We start from the raw sequence: 16,839 nt of genomic DNA on the forward strand, positions 1-16,839 counted from the left end.
GCCGAAGCACGAGACCGCTTGCCCTCCGCCAACTCGTCGATGCTCTCGCTGCTCGTGCCCCGGTTCCTGTTTCTTACGGGTTGCCTGCGCCAGCTCCCTTGCTGGAACCCTCTTGTCGTCCGCGGGGTGTTATCGCTCCTATGGGAGATACCGGAGGACGGAGGGCATGCTGGCCAGCCGCAGTCACTGATTGGTATACCAATTGCCTCCTTCACATGGCTGTTTCGGACGACCTTTGTTGCATGTACCCTTAAAAGTGCCCGCCAGGAGCACGCATACTAAACCTCAGGGCCCCATTGGATGGCATATCTCCCGCAGTGTTCTCTTGTTGGGGATTCTCCGTGTCTCCGACCCGTCGTGTGAGTCGTTTCCTCCCTGGGTTGCGCTGGCGGCTGACGAAGTCGTCTTTGTGATTGCTTTTTTCGGTTGTTGAGAACACACACCGAGCCGATTCCGTCAAGAGAAGTCATGGTCAGTCTGCCTCACCTAACACACTCGAGGTGTCGCGTCTTATCGAGACCATTTACTTGGCAAGCCTTCAGAACGCAAAATTGAAGTTTGATCTCGCTCTCGCAACGAACAATCCACACTTTTGGAAAAAAAAAAATCAGAGCTCTATCAATCAAATTGAATGTAAGCCGATAATGACGTCTATGTCCATATAGGAGTATACCCATTTCCAACTGTACCTAAATTTATCCACCGCAACCCCTTGTTTCCACTTCTAGACCTCTCAATTGAAGATGCGCTCGATGAGAACATGTCCAAAGTTTCCTTCCACTGGCGATTTGTCCATCCTCGAGATTCGGTTTCCAGCCTTCGAGCTCAACCAAAGGCCGTGATCGCTGGAACTTTCCTCTTCTCCTTCAAGGGGATGTCGGTCCCGGCGGTCAATGATACAAGCTCCCCTTGTCCACTGACCGGTTGTTTCCACACGGATATCCTCAGGCGAGGTCTTGGACGGCTGCCACTTCTCATCCTCAGCAGTGAGGGCGTACCACACACAGACGGGATCGTGCAGACTAAGCTCCGCAGCATCGCCAACCTGGTTCGCATGGAGTTTTTCAACGGTAGCGAAAGTGTGTGCCATGAACGCTGTAGCCCACTCGGCGAGCGGGGAGCCGGCCTGCACTTGCGGGGTAGTCGCCTTCCGGAATTCACCACGGTTGATGCTGTGTCGGGAAGTGATATCCAGGGGGAAAAGGCGGAGGGTGAGTTGCCTGCTGAGGTTGGGCGGGTAGTCCAAGAGGCTCTTGCAGATAGGCACGGTGCTCTTGGGAGAGGGAGAAGTGAGAGCATATACCCGAGCGGCGGCAAATGCGTCGGCGTAGGCGTTGAACTCGGCAACCGGAGTCACCTGGGATATTGTTAAATGCGAAGACTAGAGTTATTCAAAGCGTGCTTACATTTCCAGGTTCATGAACGGCTCCTCCCATGACTACGACTTCCTTCACCCGGAGGAACGCCTCTGGATCGGCGGCTGAAGCCAATGCCAGATTAGTGAGCGGGCCGACGGCCACGATGGTGACGGTGTCCGGGTCATTCTCCCGCAAGATTCGAATGATCTCTTCATGCGCAGGGCGCTTTGAGGGAATGAAAGACTGGTGCGCCGGGGAACCCGATGTGACTGGTTGCAGCTGGATGGGCTCATGGGTTGGATCGAAAAGATGCTCCCAAGCGTCTTGGGGTGTCATATGGGGGTGCTGCATTGTATGCGTCAGAGGCGTGAAAATTAGGAAAACTGGTCATACTCACGCTACCATGGATGCCGCCCAGGCCGTCAATACCGTCTACAAAGGTTAGTTATTGCAAGTGCGGTATACGAAAGGTAAAAACCCACGGAAGTAGTCTGCCAGCATCTTCTGGTCGTCCAGAGGATCCTCTGCTCCGAGAGCAACAAGTGGTGGATGGGCTCGCAAGGTGTCGAAGCCTTCAGGTCGACCCTGTTCGCGACGCCATTGCATCTCCCGTTCAAGGATGTGGAACATCGAGACCACATTGCGCAGGCAGCTGCAATGACGCTTAGACGAGTGACTGAAGACAGGATCAGTGAGCATACCTCTTGACCTCGACATTACCGAATGTCAAAGAGACTAGTAGGACTTCAGCATCTTCGGCCTTTCCAGAAAATGCCAATAGCAGAGCGAGGATATCGTCGATTCCCTTCGCGATGTGTTAGCGTGCGCTGAAGGGCGGACTGATGGCAAGGGGGATTTATGAGATGCATAAACATACAGGATCAGTATCAATGATAATCTTCTTGGGCGCCATTGTTTCCGATGCTTTTCTACCTTTGACCGAGGACGTTGGAACAGGAAGCCGGCTGGAAAAGGTCGAGGGGAGAAAGTGGGATGTCTTGGCGACGGGCTTCCTTATCATCAGTTCCACATCACTACGGAGCACTGCTTGCTCTCCAACCTCGCGATATCTTTCAAATTCCTAGACATCTGGACTCTTTCGGTAGCTCAATTTGAAAAATTGCACAGGTATACATTTACAATGTTATGGTGGGAGCCATAGTCGTCGCCATAGGCTGCGAGTATAGCCCTCGGCCAACTCCGAAGTATACTCCAGATATATGTCACACAATTGCTGTCGGATGAGACTTCCCACCCCGAAAGTTTTGTGGGCGCTTCAAGGTTCGCATTTTTAGCGGAGATTAAACCAATAGGAAGAGTGTCCGTATGAACCAAGAGTCTATCCAGCTGAATCTGCGCACAATAATGTTGCCAGTGTGCATCAATATTGAATGACAGGGATAAGACCATAGATCTTCCCCGCAATCCCTGTCATCTTAATGATCCCATCCACGCTGGGGAAGACAAGGGTTAATTGGCCGGGGTCATTTATCTGAATGCACAAACATGCTGGTATCTGTAACATTAAAGCCACACTGTAGGATACCTTCTTCACTTCACATTTTGTAAGGAAATTGTGTCAGTAACTAAAATAAAGAAGCATTTATAGCAGACAGCAATAATATTATGCAATTGAACCTCAAACAGTGGCTGATCACCTTGGTTATGCAGAGCTTCATAAAATAAGGCCAATTGGAGGTGTATCTAGTGAATCTAAGAGGAGCCGGCAATAAATTACTCTGGCGCTGTATGGATGGAACCTGCCAGTCGCTCGCCCAGATCGCACCGTGTCCTCTTCACTACTCTCCCCCCTCTCCTTTTCCTCCCACTAGATCCTTAATTATATTATAAGAGGCCCTTGCGAGTGAGAGCTCGATCTCTTCTTCTCCCATCTGTCTCCTCTCTTTTTGCCTCCTCCACAATCCGACGATCCAACCCCCGATTGTGCTAGCTCTCCCGATGCTGTTTCGGTGACGCGCCGGTTCCTTTGCCGCAACGTGTTGCCTATAATCATCCAGTCGCACCTCGATCGTCCCCTTTTGAGCTTTGACAATTGCCTCAATTCTTCTGAACGAGAGCACAATCTCTCGAGGACGCTCTTCTTGCTCTGTGCTCGACCTGAAAGGAAAGCTGCAGCTGTATTGGCGTCTTGTCTGACCTCAGTGTGGCAATCTGGCCTTTCAGCCCGATTAACTGTCTTTACTCCTTTGTCCTCCAACCACTCCTGTCCTTGTAACCTTCGGCAATCCGACGATTAGGGATTGATTCGAAGGCTTGCGAGATCGCTTTTACCGTTCCTACCTCAAAACTTCCCCTTGTACCTCCCGTCCGTTTTCTCCGAAACGTTGCTTCCGCACGCTTGACCTGACGGCCAAAAACTGCACCGCACGGCTTCAACACACTGCCCGAGTTTCATTTTACGGCCCTCTCGGATTGAATTGACTTCAATTCAGTATCGGTATGCTTTGAGGGATTCCTAGCACCTCCTGGGAAATCAACAGCTGACAATCTCTTTGCGGGTAGATCTACCATGATGAACCCATATATCAGCTGGGCCATTGTGCTCGTTGTCGCAGGTAGCCTAGGATGGTACTACAGCGAAGCCAATACCAAGCCCAAGAACGTCGCAAAGCCCATTTTGGAAAAGCAAGAATCCGCACCGACCGCGAAGAAACAAAAACGAAAGGCGAAGAAATCCCCGGAACCTACACCCGCTCCGGTCGTCGAGAAGCCTACCTTCGAGTTCAAAGCCCCCGAGGATGATGTCGCAGATGAGGAAATCGACCAGAAGGAGATGGCGAAGCGCTTTGCCGCTGTGAAAAATGGCACCTCTTCCGCTCAGTTCGCTGGTGGTGAGAGCAAGAACCAGAAGAAGAAGAGCAAGGCTGCCGCTTCCGGACAACTTGAACCTGAGCGCTCTGCTTCCCGTGTTTCCACAAGGGCCTCGTCGACTACCGGAGCTGATGCTGATGATGATCTCTCATCCGCTGGTTCGCCTCAGGTCAACCCCACTGCCGCCGGCTATGTCTCTGACATGCTTGAAGCTCCTGCTCCTGGAGCATCGGTCCTCCGCGTTACTGGCTCGGTCGACTCGAACTCCCAGAAGAAGAAGGCCAAGGCCCAGAACTTTAAGGAAGTTGAGACCAAGAAACAGCGTCAGCAGCGACTGAAGAACGAAGCCCGCAAGGAGGAAGTCAAGGCAGCTGAGGAACAGCGACGCAAGCTGCTCGAGAAGCAGCTTCACACCGCTCGCGAGTCTGAGCGTCGTGAGGCTGCCAAGTCCGCGGCGGCGGCTCCTCAGACCAACGCCTGGACACAGAAGGTGACTCAGCCCTCGAACGGCGTTTCTCAGCCTCAGCAAGCCCCCAAGGTTGAACTGCTCGATACCTTTGAGCCTACCTCAGCTACCTCCAAGTCGTCCGCCGCCCCCCAGCAGTGGAACCAGGGACTTCCCTCTGAAGAGGAGCAGATGCGTATCCTTGGCGCAAACGGCGAGGATGCGTGGACCACCGTTGGCACCAAGAAACCCAAGAAGAAGGGTGGAAAGACGGACGAAAGCGAGGCCAGTGCCTCCGAAAGCCAGCCAGCTCCCGTCGTTGCTCCTACTCCCGTCGTTGCTCCTACTCCCGTCGAGCCCAAAGTCAAGGTGACCCCGACTTACCTCCCCGATATTCTTCGCTCCGACAAGAAGGGGCACCCTCTTGATTCGGACTGGGCTGCTTAAGAAGTCCCATCCTCATGAGACGAAGTATTCCCCACTTCGGGGTGCGACTCCCAAAAATTTGGAGCAATCTCACCAGGGACTGTATTTATTACTTTTGGTTCCGGCGTTTGGGTGCATATTATACCAGAAGCCATCGCTTACCTTGCGGCATGGTTTGCTTCAGCGACAGCTTCAGCGAGAGAGAAAGAAAGGGCTCGGAGATTGACAGGCCACGCCAAAGCTCTCGAGAAAAAAAAAAAAAAGAAGAGCTACAGAAGAACGCACCGAAAAACACGCTGAAACTAGAACCATGTATTTCCTTGTTTTGCCTCAACCTTCTACTCTTCCTCTTCATTGCACACATTTAACATCCAGATTGGTGTGTTCTTTCCTGGAGTCAGCCTGTGTCGAGAAAAAGAAAGGGAGGCTTTTCTTCTGATTTTGTATTCTAAGTTCTGTACTGTTAGTTCAGGGACTGCATTGTAGCTTGGAGAGTGTATGATCTTGAATTTTGAACTATGAATAGGCCATCTGTTCTTCTCACCAGCGCTCCGTCCAAAATTATTTCTATTCGAGATCGAGCGATGATCGTAGTGTGTACCTTACTTGGAGTGGAGACTATTATCGTCCTGCTGCAGGGCTGTGTCTCAGACTCGAACTACTGTTGGGCCTCCTATAAGCGAATGTAACAGACCAAAATAGCACAGACGAACAGGTGAGCATATCAATGTGCCATGTAAACTCTGGATATATGCAATAAAATGGATTTCTAGTGAATTCTGCTATGAATCTGTGTATATCTATCATAGTAATGATGTGAGAACTGCAGAGAAGAATGATCAGCAATGGCGTCACTGGGGAATCCAAGCCTGGAAGCCACGGCCCAAACAGGACTAGCGCCGCGTTCCGGTCATCGTGGCCTGAACACTGAACGCCTACAGCAGAAGTCACGGGCCTCGGAGGCGGAGACTCAAGAGACAACTATTCAACATCTTCTCTTATTGACTCCTCAATTAAATACTCCCTTCTCCGTTTCCTTTCTCTCCCCTTTTCTTCTCATATCTCCGACTGCTTTCGCCGGGCTATTGTTGCTTTTGCTCGTCAATTGCATTTCCTGACTTCCCTTGTTGTTTAGACTTGGACCCTGTTCGCGGCTCCCACCTGCTCCTCTCCCTGCGAGATCGTCCTATATCGACCTTCATCTCCCACGCTCCACTGAAGCATCGCTGCCATGGCGCAAATTCGTGGCACTGCAGGCTACAACCTTGGCCATCAAAATCCCTTCGGCGGTCCCGGAAGCGCCGCTGCTACGAACGATCCGAGCCCCTTGGATGCGATCCGTGAACAGACAAGCAAGATCGAAGATTGGCTGGACACTGTGTCGGACCCTATCAAGCCGTAAGTGATTGGCTCTTGAGCTATCCCTTTGTTTACTTGTCAATCCGATGGAAGTGTTGCGCTAGCATAATTGGCCGTATGTAACGATCTTAGAGCTTTGCTGACAACGTGTCTTTTCGCCCTAGGTACTTGCCCGCCGTTGGTCGTTTCTTGATTGTTGTCACTTTCCTCGAGGACAGCCTGCGAATTCTCACACAATGGAGTGATCAGCTTCTGTACCTGCGTGATTACCGGAAGAGTAAGTTTGATGTCCCTATACTTGCCCCTCATCTCAGCCGAGACGGAGATCCCTTGTGGTTCTTGTTCCAGCGCGATCAGTTACCGAGAAGAGAAAATGACCATAAACTAACATTCGCTCCGCGCAGTTCCATGGGGTGTCACGCACGCTTTCCTCATCGTCAACGTTGTTGCTATGACGCTATGCTCCCTGCTCGTGATTGGCCGTAAACACGCGGAAATTGCTGTCGCCGGTCTTCTCGGTGTCGTTGTCATCCAGGGCCTCGGATATGGACTTATTTTTGATCTAAACTTCTTCCTCCGCAATCTGAGCGTTGTTGGCGGTCTGCTCATGGTGCTCTCCGACTCTTGGGTTCGCAAGAAGTTCGTTCCCGCTGGATTACCCCAGCTGGATGAGAAGGACCGTAAGATGTATGTCCAGTTTGCTGGTCGCGTCCTGCTCATCTTCCTTTTCATCGGTTTCGTGTTCTCCGGTCAGTGGTCTCTCTGGAGAATCGTTGTCAGCCTGTTCGGATTCGTTGCCTGTGTCATGGTTATCGTTGGTTTCAAGGCCAAGTTCAGCGCTATTCTCCTTGTGCTGCTCCTGAGCGTCTTCAACATCCTTGTCAACAACTTCTGGACGGTACGTTTCCACAATTGGCCTTCACTTGGTCATTTCAGGCTGACAATGCGTTAGTTGCACCCCCACCACCCTCACAAGGATTTCGCCAAGTACGACTTCTTCCAGATTCTGTCTATTGTGTGAGTTCTTTCTCCAGCAGTCCTCGCTATCCAAATTACGAACAAGGACTAACCCCGTCTAGCGGAGGACTCCTCCTCTTAGTAAACATGGGCCCCGGCCAACTCAGCATGGACGAGAAGAAGAAGGTCTATTAGACCTTCCAAAAGGAGAAACGCCCAACGGGATGGGCGTAGCGAAGACATACATACAAGCATACGGGACGGGGAATGCGGATCGCACTGGAAGTCATAACCCGGCAGCCACTATCCGCCTCAGCCGCGCAGTGCACTACTATCATATGAAAACAGCAGAACAAACAAATGAATCAAATCAATCTTTCTTGGAAAAAATGTTGTTGTTTCTATAAAAACAGCCTTACCCGCATTTGATGATTTCGAATGAGCTTTTTTCTTCTTCTTTCTCCTAGTTTCATAAGTCTTACATTTTACTTACCTCAGACGGGTTACGGAATGGGACTGGACTGAATAGGGCAGAGCAAGCCTGGTTGGTTGACAGAACACAGATAAATGTATTGTTACAGATACTCATCATGAACGTCAGCTTTGTTGTGTTGGCTAGTCATTCAGTCTGAGGTCATTGTATCCACAAGCGAAAGCTTGAATTAAAAATATGACAATTCGATTAAGCTTTTATTCCAGCCAAGTTATGTATGTATGCATGGGGTGCTAAGTACAGCCAAACCGGTACTTCAGATGAATAACGAACAAAACGCGAATGGGAACGCTGAACACGCAAAGCAGGGTAAAACAGAGCAGAGCGGTTTTGGCTGCCGAGTATGAGTATATAGACAGGTGTGTGTATGATATGTACTCAATGGCAACGGTGTACAATTTGAAGGGTGAAAAAGACAATAAGGAATGATTATGCAGTGAGACAGATAAGGAATGGAGGGGTAGTTAGGGTACTCTGCACAAAAGGCTCAGCAGGGATGATATGCAAGAAACAAAAATGGAAGTCGGCTTCGGCAATTTATTACGCCTGCCTCTGTGTCGTTCGGTTCATATTGGTCCTGCCGTATATTTTATTCTGAACGAGATTGAGCGCGCCGTGAATGCTTTCGGAACGGATGAGGATAGGGAGGGTGAGTCCACGAGCTAGCTGCTGGAATACGACAGGGATAATCATGTCGCAGGATATTCCAATAAAATAACCCAGGTATGATCGGTGAGACTCGGTAAATATGGGGGTGATGGGAGAGGATGGTGCAACAATCGGCCTTAAATGTCCATACTCCATCGGTAGGGCCGTACGCGCTCGATTTCGCCAATTCCGAGATCATGAGCGTCTTGGAGCTCGAAATGCAGCACATGGACATTCTTCTTGTTGTCCTTTTGCACTGAAGTCATAGCCCTTGATACTGCAGGACGAGCAACGTCGAGGTGATTGTTGGCGTCCTTAGACCTAGGTCGCGATACGGGAGTGGCAGGAGAGTGAAGGGACTCCCTGGGAGATTCAACATCCGAGTCCGCCGTGGAGGATAGGCTCGAACAAGAATCGGACGGCGGATATGTGGGGGACGATATAACAAAGTGCGATTCATCCTTTCCGTAAGCATAGAAGCTGCGCGATGGCGGGCGAGGGTGATCTTGGGTGGTCGATTGTGGTGTCTTAGGTAAGGAATCGGGAGATTGAAGAGTGAGTTCTGTAGCCAAAGGAGGTAACGTATGCGTATGCACGCTACGTCCGGAGGCAGATTTGTCACTTTCCATGCGCATTTTGCTGTAATCGACGGGTGAAGCCACTGCACGACCGCGCTCCTTACCGGACATGACTCTGGCGCTAGGCGGAGGTTGAAGCATCCATCGCGTTTCAGCTCTACTCTTCGGTCCGCTGACGATGGGTGGATGAAGGTCATTAACCGGAGGCACACGAGGGATAGTGTATTTGCTAGGAGCTCGAGCGTCTACCTTGCCGCGGCCAGAGAGCCCAACTGACGAACCCTTGACCTCGACTTCTTCTCCCCATAGCGGCTCATCTTCACGCTGATATCGGTGAATCTTGCGGTTGATGCGATCACCCAGGTGTCTAGAGCCGAGCTTGCTTAATCTCTGGGACGGCGGGTGGGAGACCATGATGTCGTAGTCTTCCTCGGAGCCATTTGAATAGTCCCCCGTATTGAAACTTTCCACTCGGTGATGGGTAGCAGTCCGATGACCACCTCTCCTCCTCGGAGGCCCCGGTCCTAGCGAGAGTTCTTCCGCCCATCCTGCATTGGTACTGAAGGGTGTTGGTTGTTCATGAAGCCGCGGTTGGTCGGTGACAATCCCTCCATCACTCTGTTGTTTCTCTCTTTGTGAACGGGCACGAACGGCTTCCCTCTTGCGCTTTTGGCGGCCCATATGTTCGGCGCAGGGAGTGCAGGTGACATAGTAGAAAACAGCAGACTGGGCGCCTCGGTACAGCCACATGTTGGCGACGTCCTTAGAGCCGCAGGAGGGTGTATCGAGACGGCGGCCGCCACGATCAATCTAGTAGACGGAGGGCGCAGAGTGGGATTGACCCAGGAGTATCGAGACGTAATCCGCAGTCAAGGCAATCGAGAACCACATGAAGGGCATCTGAATTGGAGCGGTTGGAAGCCACAGAGGGACGCAGAGGGTCAATAATAGATTATGAGGAGGTAAATAGACGTCAATTATCGGAGATCGACCAGCGACCTTGCAGCGGCTCGGAATTAAGGTAAAATAGCAAGGACCGAATTGAAGGAAAGTGAGGAAGGAATACGGGCAAATAAGCGATGCAGAATAGAGTGGAAGGAGCGGAGGGGCTGCAGCCGAGCAAAAGGAAAGGCAGACGCAAACTGGCGTCGTGGGGGTTGAAGAGGAGAGGAAGGAAGTTGGATGGAGGAGAGGATGTCTGGTTCTCAGGGGAACTCTAAGTTAGTCTCCAGCATTAACCGTTACACTTATCCCAGCTTAACTCCCGCAGCGGGGCCGCCCCTTAGCATAACTGTCATGCGTTGATCGCAGCACTGGACTATGTGAATTAGTCAACTGAGCTCAAAACCTCATAGAGGAAATGTGAAGGTATTCCATGTACCCCTCAGTCGCATTGACAAACTTAGGTTGGAGTGCTGGGTGCCGGGGCCAACGCATCGCGCCCAGGTCAAGCCCTTGGCTAGCATGAAACACTCGTCATCCGATAAAACTCAAGCCCAATGTGTCCCGCTTTTCTCCGTCAATTGACTCGCGTGCTCGTGCGCTTTGCTTGATATTGTTTCAGTATCTACGGCAACGATCAAACAACAGAGCGTCGAAAAATATACGTGAAGCCATTGTTAACCCAGTTCTAGCACATTAAACATATCTTTCATTATATGCCCACCCTTTGCGGCGGAAGATTAGGTGGGACTCTAGTGATATAGCCTTGTCGCAGTCATCAATATGTTCTCTTGTAGGCCCAAGAAAGGCTCAAATGCATGAAGACGCCCGATACAACCACCCAATCCGCAATGCTGCAAGTACAAATCTGCACCCGGCCACGCACTGTATACCCGCATACCCGATCATCGATTCATCATATGGCGCCCCAGACGGGCCTGAAGCCTGACGACAAACAATCCTCCATGCATCCTCATCCATCGTTCGAGACACAGCACAAGCCAGCGCGCCATTCCCCGGAATGAGGTATAGGCGTGAGACCTTTCCAAGGAGTCGATTGCTCGCCCACAAATCGCTTGGCTGCGTAGAACGGACAAGGACGGATACTCTTCCCTCGCAGAGTAAACCGTAACGCTTAGTCTCAGTAGTTTATAGGAAGTGAAACCCGTCTTCATGCATTCTTTGTTCCGCGCACCACTTCTCCTTTTACTTTAGCCCAGTCGATCTCCCTGTCAATCGCCTCATCTACCTCGCCGCACACCACCACGTTGTCGCCTCGGATCAGGTAGAGACCGTGCTCGATTTGAGAGCTGGGTTCGGGATCGTCGGGCGTTCGGATAATGCGCTCTATTGTGTCCAGGAGAACGAGGTTTGTGAGTTGATCTGTCGAGAGGAGGGTTCCGAGGAGCGTCCGGCCGTCCACGGTGAGGATTAGGACTTTTTCTGGGCGAGACAAACTGTATTAGCGTCTGTTGCGGCAAAACGTATATGGCTTGGTGAGCTCACTATTGATGTAGGCGTTGATCGACATTGTGACAACTGTAGGAAGATTTGGTAAAGATGGTAAGGTGGTCGATGAGGCGAAGTTATGAAGACAGTCTAGGATTCTAAATGCAGGTCTTTGGTATCGAAAGAGAATCTGCTGTTGGATGTAGCAGCTTTATGATAGCTCGATTGCCGAATAGCTGCGAAGGATCCACGCGGCACGTCTTTGCTATAGCGTTGTAGCCCCGGCTCCCGTATACGTAGGAAAGACCAAAGCAAGTTTAGCCAGCGGTGGTAGGCTCGCGTAGGTGGCTCGTAAGCTGTCGCCTTGAAGAAGATGCGAAATTGTTGTTGAATGCTTGTAAGCTCCGCGGATCGAATCCAAAAGCTATGTAGGATCACGTGATCGTCTATCGGCGTTCATACAAGTGGAAGTACAGATTCAATTGGATCATTATGGCTACGTCCTCAAAATTGTTATGTTTACACGTCTGTCTTGGACCTGTAATTTGTGTTGAGTCAAGCTATGATATTTAAGTTACACTATCAATCGCTAATGGACTCCCTATCAACCTAATGCGCTAAGATCCAGCGGTACGCTACTCCCCCTTCCGGCCCGATAACGTTTCACTCCTCCGACAAATGGACGCGGTTTGGAGAACAGCCCCTCATTCTGGAACTTGAATCGAGTATCTTCAATTCTTCCACCTCCGTGTGCGCCTAAGCTTGTGGCGCTCGATCCTGGTGATGGTCCGCCGTTGGAGAGCGTGTAAGCACTGGCGGCTAGACTGGAACGGTCTGGTATATTGCTGGATTGGGTGTCATAAGAGTGCGGACGCGATGGTGGTTCGCTCGGAGGCGCCGACGGGGGGAGCGATGGAGGAGCTGATGGAGGAGGTGGGGGAGGTGCTGATGGTGCTGACGATGCCGGCGGAGGAGGTGGAGGCGCTGGAGGAGCCTGGTTGCTGTGGCCAAGAGCATTGCGAGCAGCTTGAACTGCCAAGGTTGCACCAGCGGCGCCATTCGGAGGAACTGGTGGCGGGGCTGGGACTGATGGAGGGGGCGGAGGAGTGGATCTGGTAGGTGCTGGTGGAGGAGGTCGAGGTGCGGGCGCTGCAGGCGGAGGTGGAGGGGGTGCAGCTGGAGAAGCGGAAGGCGGAGGAGGTGGTGGAGGACCAGGAGCCGATGGCTTCCGTAAGGATACTGGTGGTTTCGATGAACCTGGCAATGGCGGAGGTGCGCGCGGAGACGGAGTGTCAGGCGCCGATTTGGCGGATAAGTTTGAAATGGTTGAAGATGGCCTTGAAGCTGGCCGTGGAGGAGGCTTCCTCAAATTGGCGACTAACGGATTTGGTGCAGGTGGAGCGTCTGAAGAGGGCGGGGGCGGAGGACGGACTGCAGGGATCTTTGGAGCTGATGCAACAGGCGGCTTGGGTGGCCGTGATGTTTCTGAATCTGAGAGGTATGGGGACGCTTCCTTGTTGGCCCCAGTATCAACACCCCCTCGACTGCGAAGTTTGGGCATTCCAACACCCGCAAAGAGACCTCCAAGTTGAGGAGCAGCCGGAGCAGCAGCACTGTTGTCACTTGCAGGGCCTACATCGCTGCTGCTCCTTGCCCGGTTCGCTGCTTGTCCGGGTGGAACTGGGGGAGCAAGTCCAGCCGGAGGCTTTGACATTCCAGGAACAGGAGGAGCGGATCCTAACGGAGGGCCGGAAGATTTGACACCTCCACCCCCTAGCTGTGGTGCCGATCTGTCATTGGTGACGGTCTTCTTCAAGCGTGTGCCTTTTGAGATATCTGAGAGTAAGGCGCCCTAGTAAGGCATCAGCGGCTTGCCCTGCGCAACATGGACGATGAAGACTTACCCTATCTTTTCCACCACCTGGTGGCCTTGATGGTAGATTGCCTGCTGGAGGTGGAGGCGGAGGTGCACCTCCGCCAGGGGGCGGCGGAGGAGGGGGAGGGGGAGGAGGCATTATGCGCTACAGAGACAGTAGAGATAGACACGGGGATGCTGTGATGCTGAGCCCAAGACGTCACAGGAAAGCGGGTATCATGGGGAACTCGAAAACGTGAGACGCGGACTTCTCGCAAAGCAACACAGAGAAAGGCCGGCTCAGGACTGCCGACAATCAAGGAACTATAAAAGAAAGAAGATAGGCAGTCGAGTTCGAGACAAGGAAATGACGATGGAGGATGGGGAGAGCGAGCGGGTGGCGGTGCCCTGTAGGCGGCAGTATTATTCCGCCCTGTCGCCCGTTCAGTCGTCCAGGGCGGCTGTTGCGCCCAATCCTTCTCCACTTCGACACTGCTTTGTGAATTGCGCCCAGCTTGAATAATTTAGGCTGAGTTGCTCTGATGAGAGGCCTTACATTGAGCGGCCAGGGGGCCTCAAAACCTCAATTCCTGATCTGCCAATTATGTCAATTGTCTGCTTCGCCAGCTGCTCGCTATCGTCCTCAGACCACCCGGTCCTATGCGTCGACCACAAGAGCCACCCGCAGGCCTCAGACCGGACAATGCCTATCGAAAAGAGCTCCGAAAACGCCGTCTACGACGATATTGCCTTTCCACAGATATGCGTCAACTGGATCCGAACCGACACATCTACCTGACCTTAGCGCAACCTTGCGTGAGATCCAGAGCGAGTGCGCGGAGCTTCGAAATTCGCAAACTGTACCCTCGAACGACGCAGTCATCCAGCTCCTGGAGAAGTGCCTGGAAGTCGCGGAACTTATTGTCCAACCAGACCGCGCCTCCACAAAGGAAGATAATGAGATCTCATCACTGCTCAATCTCGAAGAAAAGAACACGAAAAAGGCCTCGAAAGCATGCCGAAACGCTCAACTCAAGCACCCATCAGCGGACATGCTCTGCCGCATTGTCCACGAACTATTGACGGACAAGAAGATCTTCATCTCTCCAGAAACATTGGCTTCCTATGTCAAGATACACACCCTGCTCAAGCGCCCCGCGCACTTCCCCGAAATCTTCCACCTCTACGCCAACAAGCCCATCCCCGAAGAAAACAGCTCGCCCATCAAATACCTGAAGCCCAATCCAAAAAACATCAACAGCGCTATTCCGGTCGACCTGGCCAACATGGCCTTAGATGTCGCAATCGAGCAGCGGAATCTCGGTCTCGTCCTCGCAATCATCGACAATACTTTCTGTACCCCCGCGTTCCACCGAGCAAAATTCTTTAGAAAAGCCGCCGCCCCCCTTGGCATTCTCGCAACAACACCGCTCGGATGCTATGTGGCTGCGTCATGGGCCGCTAGTTTCCAGAACACGATGGAGCCGGGCACAGCCACGGCGATCGCCTTCGCTGCCACACTTGCCTATGTTGGAGGTACGTCATCCGTCGGGCTTTTGGCTATTGTGACGGCGAACGACCACATGGAACGGGTCGTCTGGATGCCGGGTATTCCGCTGCGGCAGCGTTGGGTGCGGGAGGAGGAGCGGGCGGCGCTGGATAGGGTTGCACTTGCTTGGGGGTTCAAGGATATTTATATGCGGGGTGAGGAGGAAGGAGAGGAGTGGGAGAGTCTGAGGGAGTTTATTGGGATGAGGGGGATGATTTTGGATAAGACGGATTTGATGCAGGGTATGCAATAGTCCTGTCTACTATGTGCATGTACCATATATCTTGCTACCTTCACCGGTCGAGACTAGACTGTAATATAGTCATTGAACCATGCAGTTCCAACCTGACAAGCCAAGACTCCAAAACTACGACTACGACAGTACCAAAAATAAAAGTAGGAAAAAACCGTGAGTCACATTCAGCTACCTAAAGCATACACGCAAACCGCACAACCTTCCTAATCCTTCATTTTTGAATTTTTGTCCAGAAGAAAACGAAGCGACCCGCTTAGTAAACCCGGCGAGGAGGAGACATGGTCGCCTTGATAACAAGGGACCCAACGTTCTGCCAGCCCTTCTTGAGCAGCGAGACAAGGTAGTTGATGGCAAGCATGATGTTGGCGACGAGCTCGTCCTGGGTCATGCCTACGTTGCCAACGGCAACACCAAGGCAGAGAACCTTCTTGAGCTGGAACTTGATGGTGCTCTTGACGTCGTTGACCTTGGCGGCCATGTCCTCGTTGTGCGAGACGGGGGTGGGGAATTTACCAGCTAAACACAAAACCGTTAACACAACCTCCAGATACAATGAGGGAAATGGGGGAAAGAAAGCCTACCCTTAGAAAGACCAGGTCCAAGGAGACGAGGAATCTGCTTAATGAGACCATCAGAGGCCAAGAAAGCATCGTACTTGCGAGCAAGCTTCTTAATAAGCTTCTTGTTCTTGTTGAGCTTCTTCAGGTCATCGGCAGACATGGCGTCGATGCCGTGGTGCTTGGCACGGTCGAGATCGTGCTGGTCACCGAGGACGCAGAGGGTCATGCCGGGGCGAGGGACGGTGGGCAGCTTGATGGTACCGGAGAAACGCTTGTCACGCTGGGGGTCGTAGTTCTTCAGACCGATCTGGAGCTCGACGGTCTCGAGGAAGTTACGCTTCTTCTCATTTTGGGAGTAGTTGAGCAGTTGCTCGACGTTTTGGCGCACTCCGGCTGTTGAGAGAAAGAAATGTTCGTTAGCAGGTGTTCGACTGAGCGTGAGGTGTTCAAGTAGTGGACATACCGACTGTGATCTTGGACATCTTGCTGACAGTCTTCCAAACGAACCTTTTTCAAGATTATTTGGTGTGGCTCTGCGCTGAACGTTGATGGAAAAGAAAAAGAAGACAGGCAAAATGGAGTTGGTGCCGATGAAAATCCGGTCCCGCTTGTGGGTGCGAGGCGCTAGCCGGTTTAGGTTTGGTGATGCCCTAATCGCATCTGCCCGGTGGATGACTAATCACTGGGCTCTCTTCCAAGATCGTGTACACAGGTCACGCCACCTCAAAAACGTGGACGCGTGACAATCATCCCCTTCACATGACCGCCAAGTCTATTAATCAGCAAGAACGTGACACGCGACCTTCTTTCATACGAAACCATTTTTCTGAATTTCAATTTCGCTTTTTATTTCGTAAAGCACTTAATATTACAAGTGTTTTCTAACTGGTTTCCAACTGATTATTTTTTTACCATGAGTACTCAGCAGGATTTATTTGAGTTCGACGATCCTGTCGAATCAAGTCCAAATGGGGAATCTAATATCACGGTATCTATCTTTATAAAGTACCTGGTAACTGATTACTAACCACTTGATGTGGCGATAGGGTGGTCCAATACAACTTACAAAGTCGAAGAGTCATCCTCTTCAGGCTTTAAAAATTGAATATATTGACGACTTACCCGAGTATCC

General features: G+C 51.7%; 8 protein-coding genes across 8 annotated transcripts; 3 read left to right on the forward strand and 5 right to left on the reverse strand.

Moving 5' to 3' along the window:
• Positions 1-79: 79 nt before the first annotated feature.
• Positions 80-2,433, reverse strand: BDV17DRAFT_274608 (putative nucleoside hydrolase). Its single transcript, XM_073759147.1, has 6 exons — positions 2,236-2,433; positions 2,060-2,163; positions 1,841-2,010; positions 1,756-1,790; positions 1,407-1,703; positions 80-1,357 (listed from the first exon to the last, which is right to left on the reverse strand). The coding sequence occupies exons 1-6, from the start codon at positions 2,377-2,379 to the stop codon at positions 734-736; spliced, it is 1,374 nt and encodes a 457-aa protein (XP_073611283.1). The 5' UTR covers positions 2,380-2,433; the 3' UTR covers positions 80-733.
• Positions 2,434-3,598: 1,165 nt separating this feature from the next.
• On the forward strand, positions 3,599-5,141 carry BDV17DRAFT_211563 (uncharacterized protein). The gene is made up of 2 exons (XM_073755441.1): positions 3,599-3,816; positions 3,882-5,141. Exon 2 carries the CDS (start codon positions 3,889-3,891, stop codon positions 5,080-5,082), a length of 1,194 nt encoding a protein of 397 aa, XP_073611284.1. The 5' UTR covers positions 3,599-3,816; positions 3,882-3,888; the 3' UTR covers positions 5,083-5,141.
• Positions 5,142-5,994: 853 nt separating this feature from the next.
• BDV17DRAFT_211590 (protein ERV29) lies at positions 5,995-7,972 on the forward strand. Its single transcript, XM_073755442.1, has 5 exons — positions 5,995-6,459; positions 6,585-6,697; positions 6,825-7,318; positions 7,373-7,437; positions 7,500-7,972. The coding sequence occupies exons 1-5, from the start codon at positions 6,293-6,295 to the stop codon at positions 7,570-7,572; spliced, it is 912 nt and encodes a 303-aa protein (XP_073611285.1). The 5' UTR covers positions 5,995-6,292; the 3' UTR covers positions 7,573-7,972.
• A 623-nt stretch (positions 7,973-8,595) lies between these two features.
• On the reverse strand, positions 8,596-10,519 carry BDV17DRAFT_211612 (uncharacterized protein). Its single transcript, XM_073755443.1, has one exon. The coding sequence runs from the start codon at positions 9,844-9,846 to the stop codon at positions 8,656-8,658; it is 1,191 nt and encodes a 396-aa protein (XP_073611286.1). The 5' UTR covers positions 9,847-10,519; the 3' UTR covers positions 8,596-8,655.
• Positions 10,520-10,757: 238 nt separating this feature from the next.
• BDV17DRAFT_274618 (U6 snRNA-associated Sm-like protein LSm8) lies at positions 10,758-11,857 on the reverse strand. Its single transcript, XM_073759148.1, has 2 exons — positions 11,545-11,857; positions 10,758-11,481 (listed from the first exon to the last, which is right to left on the reverse strand). Exons 1-2 carry the CDS (start codon positions 11,567-11,569, stop codon positions 11,210-11,212), a joined length of 297 nt encoding a protein of 98 aa, XP_073611287.1. The 5' UTR covers positions 11,570-11,857; the 3' UTR covers positions 10,758-11,209.
• Positions 11,858-12,091: 234 nt separating this feature from the next.
• Positions 12,092-13,502, reverse strand: BDV17DRAFT_295459 (putative proline-rich, actin-associated protein Vrp1; the record flags this gene model as incomplete). Its single annotated transcript, XM_073763063.1, has 2 exons — positions 12,092-13,339; positions 13,392-13,502. 2 exons carry the CDS (start codon positions 13,500-13,502, stop codon positions 12,092-12,094), a joined length of 1,359 nt encoding a protein of 452 aa, XP_073611288.1.
• Positions 13,503-13,763: 261 nt separating this feature from the next.
• BDV17DRAFT_211650 (uncharacterized protein) lies at positions 13,764-15,285 on the forward strand. The gene has a single exon (XM_073755444.1). The coding sequence runs from the start codon at positions 13,885-13,887 to the stop codon at positions 15,142-15,144; it is 1,260 nt and encodes a 419-aa protein (XP_073611289.1). The 5' UTR covers positions 13,764-13,884; the 3' UTR covers positions 15,145-15,285.
• A 115-nt stretch (positions 15,286-15,400) lies between these two features.
• On the reverse strand, positions 15,401-16,189 carry BDV17DRAFT_295461 (60S ribosomal protein uL1; the record flags this gene model as incomplete). Its single annotated transcript, XM_073763064.1, has 3 exons — positions 15,401-15,663; positions 15,729-16,100; positions 16,171-16,189. 3 exons carry the CDS (start codon positions 16,187-16,189, stop codon positions 15,401-15,403), a joined length of 654 nt encoding a protein of 217 aa, XP_073611290.1.
• Positions 16,190-16,839: the final 650 nt, after the last annotated feature.

Source organism: Aspergillus undulatus (assembly GCF_047715775.1).
Source record: "Aspergillus undulatus strain CBS 261.88 unplaced genomic scaffold BDV17scaffold_68, whole genome shotgun sequence".
NCBI lineage: Eukaryota > Fungi > Ascomycota > Eurotiomycetes > Eurotiales > Aspergillaceae > Aspergillus > Aspergillus undulatus.

Excerpts from the sequence above, each read along its gene's own strand:
- BDV17DRAFT_211563 (XM_073755441.1), top strand. The coding sequence starts at position 3,889 with ATGATGAACCCATATATCAGCTGGGCCATTGTGCTCGTTGTCGCAGGT.
- BDV17DRAFT_274618 (XM_073759148.1), bottom strand. The coding sequence starts at position 11,569 with ATGTCGATCAACGCCTACATCAATA. Across the intron at positions 11,482-11,544 it reads GATCAACGCCTACATCAATA|AAAAAGTCCTAATCCTCACC; the intron begins GTGAGCTCACCA and ends TGTCTCGCCCAG.
- BDV17DRAFT_211590 (XM_073755442.1), top strand. The coding sequence starts at position 6,293 with ATGGCGCAAATTCGTGGCACTGCAGGCTACAACCTTGGCCATCAAAAT. Across the intron at positions 6,460-6,584 it reads GTGTCGGACCCTATCAAGCC|GTACTTGCCCGCCGTTGGTC; the intron begins GTAAGTGATTGG and ends TTTTCGCCCTAG. Across the intron at positions 7,319-7,372 it reads TTGTCAACAACTTCTGGACG|TTGCACCCCCACCACCCTCA; the intron begins GTACGTTTCCAC and ends ACAATGCGTTAG.
- BDV17DRAFT_274608 (XM_073759147.1), bottom strand. The coding sequence starts at position 2,379 with ATGATAAGGAAGCCCGTCGCCAAGACATCCCACTTTCTCCCCTCGACC. Across the intron at positions 2,164-2,235 it reads TTATCATTGATACTGATCCT|GGAATCGACGATATCCTCGC; the intron begins GTATGTTTATGC and ends CACATCGCGAAG. Across the intron at positions 2,011-2,059 it reads GGTAATGTCGAGGTCAAGAG|CTGCCTGCGCAATGTGGTCT; the intron begins GTATGCTCACTG and ends GCGTCATTGCAG.
- BDV17DRAFT_211612 (XM_073755443.1), bottom strand. The coding sequence starts at position 9,846 with ATGTGGCTGTACCGAGGCGCCCAGTCTGCTGTTTTCTACTATGTCACC.
- BDV17DRAFT_211650 (XM_073755444.1), top strand. The coding sequence starts at position 13,885 with ATGAGAGGCCTTACATTGAGCGGCCAGGGGGCCTCAAAACCTCAATTC.